The sequence below is a fragment of the Cavia porcellus genome, unplaced genomic scaffold (genome assembly GCF_034190915.1).
Source record: "Cavia porcellus strain 051 isolate PalLab524CR breed Dunkin Hartley unplaced genomic scaffold, mCavPor4.1 scaffold_1, whole genome shotgun sequence".
NCBI classification, from domain to species: domain Eukaryota; kingdom Metazoa; phylum Chordata; class Mammalia; order Rodentia; family Caviidae; genus Cavia; species Cavia porcellus.
In genome coordinates, this window is record NW_026947484.1 from 144,823,264 (window position 1) to 144,837,981 (window position 14,718).

The window sequence follows — 14,718 nt, forward strand, 5'->3', positions numbered from 1 at the left end:
GTAAAACTTGAAGACCCAGTTTGTAAGTGTCCATGATCTTCACCTTGCCCTCCTGCAAAGCCCAAGAGCAAATTCAGAAGAGACTTGAACTTGTCCAAAGCAACATGAAGTAAAGTGGGTCAAATGGAATTAAAATATGCTCCAGCCAAAGGCTTGTCTCACACAAAATGGAGGAGGGGAAAATGCTATAGAACTAGAGAGGCTCCTTTGATAAATGAGAGTGACTCACAATTGGAGATATTTTTAGAAAATGTAAAGAAGAAATATGCTAACCAATCCAGAGCTCAGCTCACATTATTTTAACAATAGCTAATGAGATTTGAGAACTCTCTAGATGGTGATGGAGTGGGGAGCTGCTTCTGAAGAGCTGTAAGATTGAAGACACAAAGCATCCAAGCTTGAGACACTGTCCCCAGTTTATTCCATAAAACAAAAGTTCAACAGAGATGAGCTACCTGGCACAGCCACATAGTTCTGGCTCATACACAGGCTCTGGAACCAGGTAAACCTGGGTCCCCTCAGCAAGTCCCCTAAATTCACAGAGCCTCCACTGTCTACTCTGCAATTATGACACTTTTCTTGAGAGGTGTTGTAGAAATTTAATGGGGTACAAAACCCAGCACATCACAGCCTATTTCAGACAGACCCAGATTCTGGCAGCTATACCATGTACTAACCATGTAGGGCAAGCTACCCAACCTTTGCTAGCCTGTTTCCACAAGTGTAAAAATGGATGCCTAAAGCCAACTTCATAGGTTTTGTGAGAATTAAACAAGTTATTGCATGCAAACTGCTGAGCTCAATCATTGTTAGCTCTAACTGAATTACTAGATAACTCTTTCTCCTTCCCTTAATAGCCATGAAATGAGAAATACATGTTAGTAACCTTTTGAAGAAAGTGTGTTGTCAAGAAAGTCATTACCACTGTTTTCATGTGTAAACAACAATAGCTGGATCAATGTCTCCTTCCCACAGCAATCAAACATTTTTAATATTCCTAAGTTAGCATGGTTTTAAATGCATAGCATCAATTCTATTATCTCGTGGTTGACTAACCAACCAGGGGACTCACAGCCGTAAAGCTTTAACCCTCATACTTTTTTCTACAGGACACCATGGCACCCTTGATAAGGCTCGGGGGTCCGATTTATCTGTGTTCACATAGCCCTAGCTGTGTGGCCTTGGGTTGGCTATTGAAACTCCCTCAGGTTAATATAGGGGTACCCACTCTCTACCCACTCTGTAATGTAGGCGTAGGGTACCCACTCTGCTTCCTGATTCTTTGGCTACAAAGGTAAGAATGGTAACATCTTCCTCAAAATTGTATGCTGTACACATGTAAAAGATGTTTGGCCCATACAATTAATAAATGTTCATTACTTTCCTGAGCTATCTTTTGCCAACCATTTGGTCTGAGTTTATGGAATTATAAATTTAGTGTAACATCTGCCTAACAAAAGCATTATTACCTTGCTTCAAAATATTGCATAATATACTCTGAGCCAAAAATAAATCATTTGAGTGCTATCCATTGTTTTGGATTAATCTACACCATCACTCCCCTCCATCAGAGAAGACAGGCCAAGAGATGGTTATAATCATTTTCGAAGTGTATTGAAGATTTTGTAATTAACCCTTATATCAGAGAAGTTACTATAGCATTTACAATGTGAAAGTGTCATCTTTGGAATTTAAAACCTTTTACCTTTAATGACTACATGTAATGTATTGGCAAATATAGCTGTTATTGGTAAATTCCTATTTAACAGATGGACAAAATAAGGTAGTGAGATTAAATGATTAGCCCATGGCTAATATTTGATTAGAAAGACAAATTTAATCAGAGTTGCCATTTGACTTCCCTTCAGGACTAGAATTAGATTCCAAGTGTTTCCTGACTCCCAGTTTAGTGTCTGTTTCACACCGCAGTGCAAGATGTGCTTTATGACATGCTTTAAAATTTAAAGGGGGAGGGAAGGGCAGGGGTACCCTCCTCCTAAGAGCACAGAGCACAGGATACAAGGTAAGAACTCTATGTTTCATTTTCATGGCATTCTATGTGGGATGAGTGCTAGCTCTTCTTTGGTTGGAAAGATGACACAAATATAATAATAACACAAGTACACACAAAATGTCCATAATACCTAGTGAATCAAAGCAAGCCCCATATTTCCTAGTCTTATATGAAATTTAATCATGTACCTTGGAGGTCACACAGTTCTGTAAATGTCAGAACATACAGGGAAATCAAATTAGTGGCTTTTTAAAAATTGGGGCAGGGGTCATAAGAGTGTCTGAAAAGCAACCCTGAATAGGTTGGGAGCATTTTAAGAATTAATTTTTTAACTTAGTCACCCAGTTTTCATCAGGCCCAACCAACTGCCCAACCCTGTTTTGTTTTGAAAAATAATGTCGCAAATGTGTCCAGAGCCGGATAAAATGCAGCGTAATGAGTTCATTAACATGCCATCAGTATGCAAAACATGGGGATTCCGGAGGGGAGATCCTTTGGTGGGCCTGTTGGAAATCAGATTCCAGGCCAAAAACATATAAAATACAATTCAAGGAGAAAAATATTTCAGCTACACCTCTTCTTTAGCCCCCGGCAAACACTGTGTGGTTTTTGAAGGTTCCAAAGCCAGCCAGAATCAACCAGTTCCCTCCTCTGTTAAAACATGTTTTACTACTTAAAGGGGGTAAAAAAACAATTGCTTTCAGCAGGAGGTAGCTGATGGAGGTTTGTGAATTGCACCCACCCCATGAAGAGAGGCCTAGCTAAAAACATCAGTGTCAGAAATCCATTTAGAATGCCTGTCCTTTGAAAATCAGGGCTGTTTACCTGCCTGATTCACTCACTAACAAACCAAAAAACTCAAACTTGCCTTTTCCCCCTCTTCCTACCCCTGCTGCCCATGCTCCTATGGAAGTAAAGGATCAGATTTCTAGAGGACATCATTTTAACAAACCAGAGGCAATGTTTCTTCCGACGGGTATCCCAGACTTCATCGGGAACACTGAAAGCTAGTTTCTTTTTGTAATGCAATTGTTATTTCACCTCTGTTCTCCCCGACACACCTGTGAAGTGTCATCAGATGCTGTATTACATTAACTTTCAAAAAGTGCCGACACTGCTAATGTCTGAGACCTCCTGATGTCACAGCCTTACACAGGCTTCCAAGTACAAAAAAGCGTAGTCTGAGTTATACTGTGCTGTGTAGCAGCACCTGACAGTAGGGCAGAGGATTTTGATGATGGTTAATGAAACAAAATAAAGCCTTTGAGATGAGGTTTGCGACAGACAGAGATGTTTGGGGAACTTCTGCCGAATTCCCCGTGTGCAGGGAGACCTCAACCCCTCAAGGAACAAGGCAATTGTTCCTACCTTTCTTTATCCAAAATGATAGAAATTTCCCCATAGCCTAGAATTTCAGAAAATATTTCTTTCTAAATTCCACGAACATCTATTCCTAACCTCCAACAGAAAAGGAGGGAAGGAAAGATAAAAGGAAGAAAAAACAGAAGGAAGGAATGGAGAAAGGAAAAACCCAGTAAGTACCACTTAGACTATCATCACTGGCTCTGGTTCGTCAGTTCTAGGTATAGAAGGCATTTATTGAAAACCTAGAAAGTGTGGTGGGCTTTAGTCATAATAGAGTAGAATCACTAAGAATTCACACACAGGAGTCCTGCAGTCTCTCTCCCTGGTACAAATCTTACCTACTACCTCTTGTTGCTTTTCCCAGACTTGCTGATTTAATGAGCTTAGATCATAATATACATGTAAATACATACTACCTTGCTATTTATTATGGATACTCTAGTTTTTTTTAATCCATAGATGTGATCTCTGCATATTTCCCAGGCCCTTGCAACCCAAGGATATATGTGTATCCACACGTATCCAATAAGAAGGGTAATTTAGTTTTCAGGCTGATAAAAAACACATACTTGCTAACTGTCATCTCATTTTGCACATAGAATACAAGATTAAAAGATAGCTTGCAAAGGGCCAGTGAGCTGTGAGATATTCCATGAAATAGCATAGAAAAATTATGGGCTTTGAGAACTTGCACGTTGGCACCAAAATCCATTGCAGTCGAGAATCTATGCAAGGAAAAAAAATCTTCTTTGGTTTAACCTTTAAATCAACATCAAAAAAATGTTTTACTGAAGTGGATACATATTTTTCCTGAACTTTTTCTTTTTAATAAAAGCAACTTGGATCTAATGGTGTGTTACAGTAATTTATTTACAAATTTTGAAATCTTCTTGGACTCTAGCAATTAATGGGAAAATAGGAAGTACAGCCAACTAATTTTTAAAACTCAGGATTGTTTGGATGTAATTAAAAGTATAATCTGTTCCATCTGAATACCTTAGTGCTCTCTTATCTTAAAAAACAAACATAAATATTAGTTCTTTCATAGTATTATGCTTTTCACATATGCTAGAGCATGTAAAAAAATTTATGAAAATAGTCACATTGCCAAGTGTGATGGTGCATGCTTTTAATCCCAGCCCTCAAGAGGCTGAGGCAAGAAGATCACTGCTTAGACTACATAGTGAGTTCAAGGCCAGCCAGCACTAGGGGCAAAACTGTCTCAACACAGCTCCCCCCAATAAAATAAAAATACTCCTGTGTGAGTGGGTGGAGCGAGGTGGGTATAGCTTGGTAATAGAGGGCTTAGCTACTTGCAGGAGGCCCCAGGTTGAATCCCCCCACTGAGAGGGCTGTCTCGTGTGTGTGTGTGTGTGTGTGTGTGTGTGTGTGTGTGTGTGTGTGTGTGTGCGCGCGCGCGCGCGCGCCTGCGTGCATTATTCCCTTTATACAAGTATAAATGGTTTTCATATAATCCAAGTCATTAGCCTCCTATGTGGTTTGAGCCACAGTTTATTCAGATTTTAAATGCATTATTTACTAGTTTGTATGCAGGACTATATATCCATTCTGCTTTCTGAGACAACATGATTACTGAAGTCTTGCTCTGTTTTCTCAGCAACTACTTGTGGGTCAAGCTGTTATCAAGTTATACTTACTCATCGTGAAGTAGTTGAGGTTTCTCAAAACTCACAAGAAATCTTTAAGACCAAAGCTGAAGTAATGCAGGCAATCTAAAGGAGTTGACATTTCAGGTAGAGACAGATAACACAATGCTTTTAATTTTTTAAGGGGGTAAAAAAAAAAAAAAAAACTAAGTATAGCTCACGAGTATACCCTTGTTGCAGTCTTAACAATTCACAAGGCAATTCTACCAAAATATCTGAGTTCAAACAGCAGTTTTGGCACTTGTGGCCTGAACAAGTGCTCTCCCATTTGGAGGCAGAAGCAAAAGAAAAATCAACACTGACTCTGCCTCTATTCAGAATTATGTTAGTTTGTTCACTGGACTTTTTGCACTAACTTTATTTTTAAAAAACATTACATTAAAACATTATTGAGTTTTGGCACACCCTCCCATTTTATACCCTGAGTGCCCACTTTACTCTTGGCCCTGCTTAAAAAAAAAAAAAAAATCACCTCTCTGAACTTCAATTACCTCATCTGAAGTAATAATTAAAAGGGTTACTGTGAGGACTGAAAAGATCGCATGTGTACGTACTCATTCACTGTAAGTGGCAAACGTATAAACACATTTACAAAGCTTATGTAACTCTAAGATAAAGTTATTACATTACACATTATATTTAAAGACACAAAGTTATGGCAAGTGTAAGTCTTATGATTGATGACGGAAATTAAATCAGAGGCTTTAGAGGAATATGCAAAATTTGACACACTCATCCCTACCAAATCTTATCTAAATAAAGAAAAAGGTATACAATTACGGCCAAGCAATCAATTTTCTTTCCAGGTTTCATAATTAATTTCCATTTGCAAATTTGGTGTGTTCTCAGATTTCTCCCTTCATAGTTTCTAAAACATTCAATTCAGGAAAAATGAAAAATTAATTTAAGGAGGAACTCTAATGCTTTCGAAACTACAGCTCAAACAATACAATGTATACAAATATGAAAATCGTTTCTGAAAAAGTTGAGAATATAAACCTTTTGATTCAAGGTAGGGCAACTTTCTGGGCTAAAAGTAAGGTGAGATGCCTCCTGTTCTTGTGAACTAGTAATTGTTCCCAAGCTGGTTAGAATGCAGTGCTAATTGCATTTTTAAAACACCACCTCTGAACTCATCTCCTTTCTCAGGATCTTACATTAATGTGCATTTTCAGTGAAAACCTTTGCACTTCACCTTTCTCACTCAGCAAGTCCTGAACTGTACACAGATAGGAAGCATCTGGTTCAGATCCCTCCTGCTCCCCCGAGCAGGTCCCAATCTGGTAGCGGTTTGAGGCTAATGTCCAGGCAAAGTTGAGCTACCCCATTTCTGAGGGGAGGGAGATGATTCAAATTCGTGCTTTGACAGCTCAGTTCAGGCTTGTCCATCCTCACAGAGTCATTAAACAACTTTCCAGTGTCATTCAAAGAACTTATAAGAGAATCAATTGATTTTCATCCATGCTTTATATTGACTGTGACTTAAAAGAGAGAATAACCCTGTTTACACAGCTGTAACATGTCAGGACCTGTAGTACATGATTGGCTTGAGGCCTCCGAGTTCCGGTCCATTCTCAATAGAATCAATCTGAACTTGAAAACATTCTAAGAAACATGCACAAATCTACCAGCAAAAAGCCCTCCATGTACAATTGAAAATACTATTCAATGGAGGGAAATTCAAGCTCACCTTCCAAAATTCAGCCCTGACTTGTTACTGCTCTCAGCCTGCTCACACTGGGAGCAGAGGACTAGAGATGCCTCTTAACCAAGTACCCCACATGGGTGGATGTGTGACACTCCCAGACTTCTTGGATCTCGGGCTCTGCAAACAGGAGTGGCTGGCTGTTTAACATGCACTCAGAGCATTGCCAATCTAAAATGGCTGCTCAGTAATACTTTAATTGCAGTTTCATGGAAACAAATTGCTATTTAACTGCAATAAGCATTTCTGTGACTTGGCTGGACTGACAATAGGTGAGTCTTAGTAACAGAGGGTCAAGTAACATGAACTTAAAATGGGTCTGTTCCCAGTGGCCTCTTGAACTGAGTGAATAGGCACAAAAATCAACCAGCATTGTTCTCCTCTGGGAAGGAGTCTTTGGAAATCCTTTCCTTAATTTAAAAACAATTATTTAGGCTATGCAAAACTCTGCACTGGGCTCTTGTTATACAGCTCTTAGATCCTGTGTTGTTATGTAATTTATTAGTCTTTTTTTTTTTTTTTTTTTATCAGTACCAGGGATCCAACTCATGACCACAAACTGGCAAGGCAGGCGCTTATGCCGCTAAACTAAATCCCTAGCCCCCTAATTTATTAGTCTTAAGAAATATTTTATATAAATAGTATTGCTTATTAGAATCCTACTATATTGACATTTAGTCATCTATGAGCTTCACTGTAGATGATTAGTTGTTTCAAATATCAGTATTAATAAAGGCAAAAGAAAGAATTTAAATATAGTTAATAGAAAGAGGAGGACAATCTCCCAGGCTTCATTCTGCTCTGTCAATTTTCTCATTTTGTGTTAAGATATGTTAAACTGTTAAACTATTTCCAAATAAATCATGAAGAGCTGGAACTAGTTTCTTGTGGCAATCGATTTGGTTTGAAAGGCTTCTTTGGGCTTCTCTGCTTTGCAGGATACATAAGAAAATCAAACCAGTTAGGTAAAAAAAACATTAAACCCTTTTGGAGGACAATCTTTTTGCGAAATTGTTTCATTAGCAAGAGTGACAATTTGCATGATTGAGACATTTATATGTATCATAAACATAATTTTTCATCAGGACTTCACAAGACTCAGTAACATTTGCTTTTATTTTTCTTTAATTGCACCTGCTGGTAAGGACTGTGGGCCATCTTGCTCCATGATATAGTTAATACTGAATTAAGTCCTTTCAGAAGAACAGCAACTGTCTCACTAAACAACATCACAAATGCAATGGATAAAAGGTGGGTAAGCTTGTAGATTTGTTTTTTCCTAAGCAATGTTGGGGAGGAGGGAGGAACTGCACACAATCACTGCTCACATCAGAATAAACTTGAGTGTTTTTAGTAGCTCTGTCCACACAGAGCATCCCCATTAGAGCAGGTTTTATTGTTTGAAATGCCTCTGGTTTCAAGAAAGTGTTTTACCTAAAGCCAGACTACTACTTAAATATGTTCTATTGTATATTCATAGCTCCATTAGTCCTTCTCCAATTTAGCACATCAAAGAGAAGGCTTCATCACTTGCATGTGGATTATACTAACATGAGTGACATTTGTAATCTTATAGGTCTGCAACTTAAGAAATGCTTTTAGAAGCTCGTTATTAAATACGCAGCAGTGCTTGAGGAACCAGCCATATAATAGTTCATTTAAAGTCTGACTTTCGTCCTCCACATCACTAAATGCCACACAGTATTACTTACTAAAAGTAAATAATAACTCTTTTATATAGGGTCAAGAGTTCTTATGCCACAAAGCATACAGAAGATGCTTGCACTCTTATTAACACTCCCCCCTTGATCAGCTAAGAATCCCAAGATTCTTTAGGAAAAAAAATATATATACATATAAACTCTAACAGATACTGTAACACATATGATTTTCTTCATCTTACTTTTCTCCTTGCATTTATTTTCTTTCTGTAAATCTCTGACAAAACGTTCACTTCAGCCCTTTAATTTTAAATTCTCCAGTCGGAGGTTTATAGTTTAAGCAAATGATTTTTCCTCAAAGCCTGGAATCTCTGAAAACAAGAAGTGAGCACAGAAGTTCTCCAAGGGAAGCTAACTGTTTAGCTGAGATGTGCTGAGCTACATACATCCTCCGTAAGACGTACTCCTGCTCTCACAAGATCTGTACGGGGAGCTCTTCTAGAACAATACAATACCACTTTAAAAAGAAAAGTAAAAGCATCAGTCTAAACACACCTCGTTTCATTAGTCTGTGACAGAAACTACAGCTGAGATTTGCTGAAATGCAAGGAGCCTGGCAGTGTAGCCCCAACATCCAGGTCTATTTGGATTTTCCTCCTTCGGCCCCAGCTAGGGGCTCACTGAGACCAAGTACTACACACTTCCTCAGGGCACTCTTGGTGATACAGGTGGTATTTGGGGGTGGGGGGAACTCTACTGCCTGGAATGAGCAACTGTCTTAAGAATACCACTAAATGCAACTGGAATCATGCCCCAACAAACATACAGAAAGGCAGTCAATAGAAGAGAGTTAAGAATCAAAACAAGCCTCACAGCAGAACGTGAGTCTATGTTCTCACCAGGATGCTGCTGCTTTACCTGTAGAAGGTGGAAGATCCCCGCACAGAGCCCTATAACAGTGGCGATGCCGACAGCACCCAGGTACGCTTTAGAAACACTATTTCCTTCCAAAGCATCAGCCTGATAAGAGAACAAGATGGCTGTGCCACGGTCTTTTAATATACCTCTCATCAATACTCAAGGCTTTCCTACTGAGAAAAAAAGAACAAACACATAGCTCCGGAATCCAACAAGCATTTATGCACAAACACAAAAAATTCCCTGTGATATACAACTATAAGGAAGCACTGTTAACAGAGTATTTTGAACTTCTAAAAAGGACTCTGTTAGAAACATTGCTTTGTACCCCTGCCAAAAACGGCAGTTAAGTAATCTGAAAAGTAACGCAATGGTCCATAACTAAATAAATATAAATACCACCTCCCTTACCCCTCAGATTTAAAGAAGGCTTGTTACAGAACAAAATTCTGAAATTTTTCTAAAATAAAGAGAAAAAGCAGTGCTTAAACCCAAACTCCATTGAATATTTTTTCTTTTAAGTTTTTATTATTTAAATACACCATACTAGAGCAAATGTCTCTGAAAATATCACAAATAAAAGATTTTTTTCTTCATTCAGCAAATTAGAAGTAGGGGGAAATTTCTACACAGTAGCTGCTATGAGCCTGATTTTTTTTCTTTTTTCATTCTTTTTTTTTTTTTTTTCTTAATCTTTGCCATGGGAGTAGCAACATCAGGACAAAAACACTTACATGCATACATACATTGTATTTTACAGAGATACAATAAAAGTGTTTGTGATAGAATATCACAAAAGCCACATCTCTTTCCTTTATCTCATGTTCAGTTTTGATTGAAACACATTTCCTTACAACACTTAAATATACAAAGAGCAAATAGAATGTTGTTAAGGTAAAACACAGGGTACAAACTCTGGCCAGTGCCCTGCTAATTGTTAATGAGGGTAGAAAGCAGATTTGAATGCTTCTTTTAATTAGCTTCATTAGTCATTTCCCTCCCCCTAAGCTCCCTCCCCCCAAGATGTCCTCCGGTGGATCTTTTTTCATTTTCTCTACAGTCTCCCATTAGCCCAGGTTCATGGAGTCCTTAATGTTCATATTCAGTCATTTTAATACACCAATAAATGCGGGAAGGGCAATCAAGACTAAAGAAGGTGCAATGGCATGGAGCTGGCACTGGTGCTAGCTACAAAGGTGACTTGTCTACAGAAGACACATGGGATCCACCTGTGATGAACAAAGTCTGAGATGAAGGCACGCATTCTGCATTACTCTGACCTTTTAGCAGACCTGCAAGAAATAAAAAAGGCATCTTAGCTAAAATGCTAAATTTGAGATATTAAACTCAAACATGACTGCTTTTGTCTTCTCCACATTCACTAATCTTCTTTTATTGGATTACTTTCCAACTGTGACTTGATGGAGGCTTTCTACGCTGCTTACTCTGGCAGTGAAGAACTAAAGCAGAACATTTTCTGCAGTTTTACTAGCAGAGAAAATGGTATGGTAAATGGACTTTCAGAAAGTTTCTGGTGTAAAGTTCTACAACAAATTGCTTAACTGTTAAAACAAACTTCTCTCCAAAAGGGCTGAATTACCGCTTACCTCATAATGGGATCCTGAACTTTTTAACTTAAGGGGACATTCAGAACCCAGTCTTCACCAAGTAAGTTCTGAGTTAATGTGCTCAAGCATGGAACTTAAACTGGCTGTGTCTACTTCTTCATCTTTAATGTAGGCGTAAGATGCTATTATGATGATTGCTTAATATACATGGGAGGACTTTCAACAGTGCCTGCCCCTTAATAAAAGCTGAACAAATACTGTCAGTGTCATTATTAACCTGCTATCCCCAAGTGACGTCTTTCCATCCATTTTGGTCTTTACCTGCAGGGGTGTATGCATGTGTATGTGTGTGTTTGTGTGTGTATGTGCACAAAAATTGTACGTTCAAGTGTTCAGGGATTAATTTCACTATTTCCTACTTGTTATACCACATAGTGTTACACAAACATTGTAAATACAGTACATGAATCAATACATGTAATATGTTACTGACTTATGATAAAGAACATAGTTCGACACAAGTCTAACTTCAACATTTTAAGTAAGAAACACCAATCTATATAGTCATGAAATAGTCTATTTGCAATTACCAAAATGAAATAATATATATTAGGGTTTTATGGTTTTTAAATGACATTTTGAGCTTCCCAGGAAGTTCTCATCTCCCCCTTTCTCTAACTTACTAAAATCCTGAAGTCTATTAGGAACTGCAACCCCCCACTTCTAAGCTAATTAAAGTGGTGGAGGTTTAATTCCCCAGAGTGGAAGCTCAGTGTGAGAAAGGTAATTTGTCTGTCCAGAACAAAGATGCGGCAGCAGCCAGCAAGCATATTTAATAAATGAGCATCAAATGTCCTCTACAATGGACACACACAACACCAATTATATAACTACGTGGGAACTGTGAAATGATATGTAAACTGGAAGGCTTGCTAAATTTTTCTTCAACTAAAGAGATATCCTGAAAAGCACAGATAATTTCTGGTTGCCCCATCACACTTTTGAATGGAAGGAAGAATTTCAAGGCAGGCAGGCAGCAATCTACAAGGGGAAAAAATTAGCCATGAGTCTTGATTTTTGCAATATTCTAGAAAGGAACATTCTCTTGAGGCCAGCCACGCCCTTTTAAAATGATATGGGCAATACCATTTTGTAAATGTCTTATCCAAACACGTCTCAGATTTCAGTCACTCTGTAATCTGAGATTATAATCATTCTATGATTGAAAAGCTTAAAATTATTTTTCTCAAAAATATACAAAAGCCAATGACGCAGAATGACTGAACTACACACTCCCAATACGGAGAAAAATTTCAGGAAAATGAACTTAAAATGGAGCAGATAATGGGGGTTTATACTTTCCATACAATTAACTGCCTTTAAAAAAGAGATTCACAAATAGTCAGCTCATTATTTTTAAGACAGAGGATGTTTGAGTATATTTACTATGCATGGTGCTCTAAAAATGTAATTGGTTCTGCGACAAGGCAAATGGTCAAAATAAATGTCCAATTTTCCCCACCAAAAATACAGACAATGAGAGAACAGAAAATAATAAAATGAAGCTATCTGTCATTTCTCCTCGTTTCATCTCCAGAAAAGAAATGTCATGGGGTTTGGGGAGAATAATTTTAAAGCATTCTTCAGGTCCAAAAAGTAGTTTATGTTCCACCAGGAAGTGTGTTTTCATTAACTCTTCCCCCTTGCCCTCTCATTAGAATCTCTCTGGACCCCGTTCAGCATGCTCAAAACCTTTATTTACAAAAACTACCTTGTGAATTGACTGTGCTCATGGTGAGCTGAGCACTGAGGGCAGAAATGTGAAACATTTACGCCAACAGGGAAATGTTCTTAATTAACATCACCCCCAAAACACAGCTTCTCACTAATGTCTGACAAGAACATTTCCTTCAATCGTATTTCCTTATGCCTTTTAAGAGTCATTAATTTTTGAAGACCACCTGTCTCTGTTCCTTGGGCTTCTAACATTAATATACACTAGCAGATTCTTACTCGTGGTCTGAACTATATTTTTATTTCCAAATGAAAAGCCCACCACTCCCATCCCGAAAGAGGTGTGGGAAACAGAAAACTATGAGAACTACAACACACATAATCTCATGAACACACTGGGTTTTTCTTCAGTTTTCCTTCCTAACACCTCTCAATCTACATCACCTTGTACTCAGTAAGACAGTACTGAAGCCCTGTTCACCTCTCTTAAGAATCCTTTGTCCTGAGTGCTCTTTAAAACTGCCATTGCCTGGACTCGGTACTCTGTATTCCAATATATCCTCCATCTCCTTTCTCCATCCTTCAACTCTCACCATGCATGTTGGTGAGCTGTAACAATCATTTTTAATATAAAATCAGTCGCATAACAAGAAGACATAACTTGGGCAGGACGGGGGAGTAGGCTTTTATATTTAAAAAAGAAGGGTTGGTGGGAAAGAGGTCCACCATTTTATTCCTAGCACTTTTGCTGGGTTTTCTTACCAAGTGTAACTATGAATAGTCTGCCTCTATTTCCAAATGCCGTCTCAAAATATGTATGTTACCTGTTTATTATTCTCATCTGTACTATCAATCTGTCTCATTAAAATCCAAACCATAAAAACCTATAAGCATTTATATGTATTGGTACTCCTAAAAGAAGCTTGAATCATCAGAGACTGACTGGTTAATCTGCAATTTAAAAAATATTTTTATTCTTAAAATGGTTATTCTATGTGACACCCCATATTATAAGTTAAATAGAACTGCATATAGTTTCATGTAATTAACACTTACTAAATAAAGAATACATTTAAAATTATCCCATAAACCTGAGCGAGGGGAAAGGATATATACGAGCATTAAAATACAGCAGGATATTTTTAAATGCTTAAAAAGTTTTCAAATATGTCATTTTTCCCCCCCGGCATAGCAATAAAAAAATGCATTACAGAAGACAAAGGAGTCTAATATTTTTCCTGAGTCTTCTGAAGCTTGCTAAATTCCTATTTGCAGATAAATGTTGTTTTTTTGTGATCCTTACAACAGACATTAATGAAGTTCCTATTGTAAATCCATAAAGAATTACCAAGTGAAGTGTGCACTTTTTGTTTCAATGCAATAACTCAGTGCTGTGTGATTGCCTGGGTTAATGATGAAAAAGTCAAACATACTATCAGAGCTGATGGAAAAATCTATCACCAATCTGAAATTAAAATTCATCTGTGGTCAATAAGATTTAATATCCATGCAAGTGGCGCTGTAAAGAGTAAATGAATCAATGTCATCAATACATAATCAGTATGAAATATGATGTGAATAAAATTATGCACACGAGTCATGCATTTCACTCTTTTTCTGGGCCAGTGTGGAATGAACAGTCTCTTAACTGAAGGTTGACAGTAATTGTTACAAATTAGGCACAGCAGTTATCAAAATGCACTCACTTGCATAGCTATAGGACTTATTAAGGAGATTAAAATAGATCTAAAACTATCCAGTACTGGGGGTGCTGGACAACTGTTGATCACCAATTTTCCCTCTCAAGTGCCTTCTAATACTATACGATTTGTGTACTGGTATAATTTTCTCATTTCTAACTGTAAATCTAAGAACTTTCAAGTTGTGGATCGAGAATCAAGATACATAATCTTTAATGGAGCTATTTGTGGCACAAAGTACCACCATCAAGAGCAAGAACTTTGTTTTAAAAGTTGTAACTTACTCACATTTTACAGAGCTACCAATCAACACAAATGCTCTCCTCTGGAATTATAGATTGTTTCGTAAAATTGCTCTTCTAAAAATAAATGCACTGTCAATTGAG

At 37.7% G+C, this 14,718-nt stretch overlaps 1 protein-coding gene across 2 annotated transcripts in view; it reads right to left on the bottom strand.

The window, feature by feature from the left end:
* Positions 1–9,530: 9,530 nt before the first annotated feature.
* The window catches only part of Lmo4 (LIM domain only 4), a 16,851-nt gene continuing 11,663 nt past the window's right edge, over positions 9,531–14,718 (bottom strand). For both annotated transcript variants that reach the window (XM_063257143.1, XM_003479050.5), the window contains exon 5: positions 9,531–10,622. In XM_063257143.1, the coding sequence (XP_063113213.1) occupies positions 10,614–10,622 (9 nt within the window). In that variant the 3' untranslated portion in view covers positions 9,531–10,613. The remainder of the gene's footprint in view (positions 10,623–14,718) is intronic.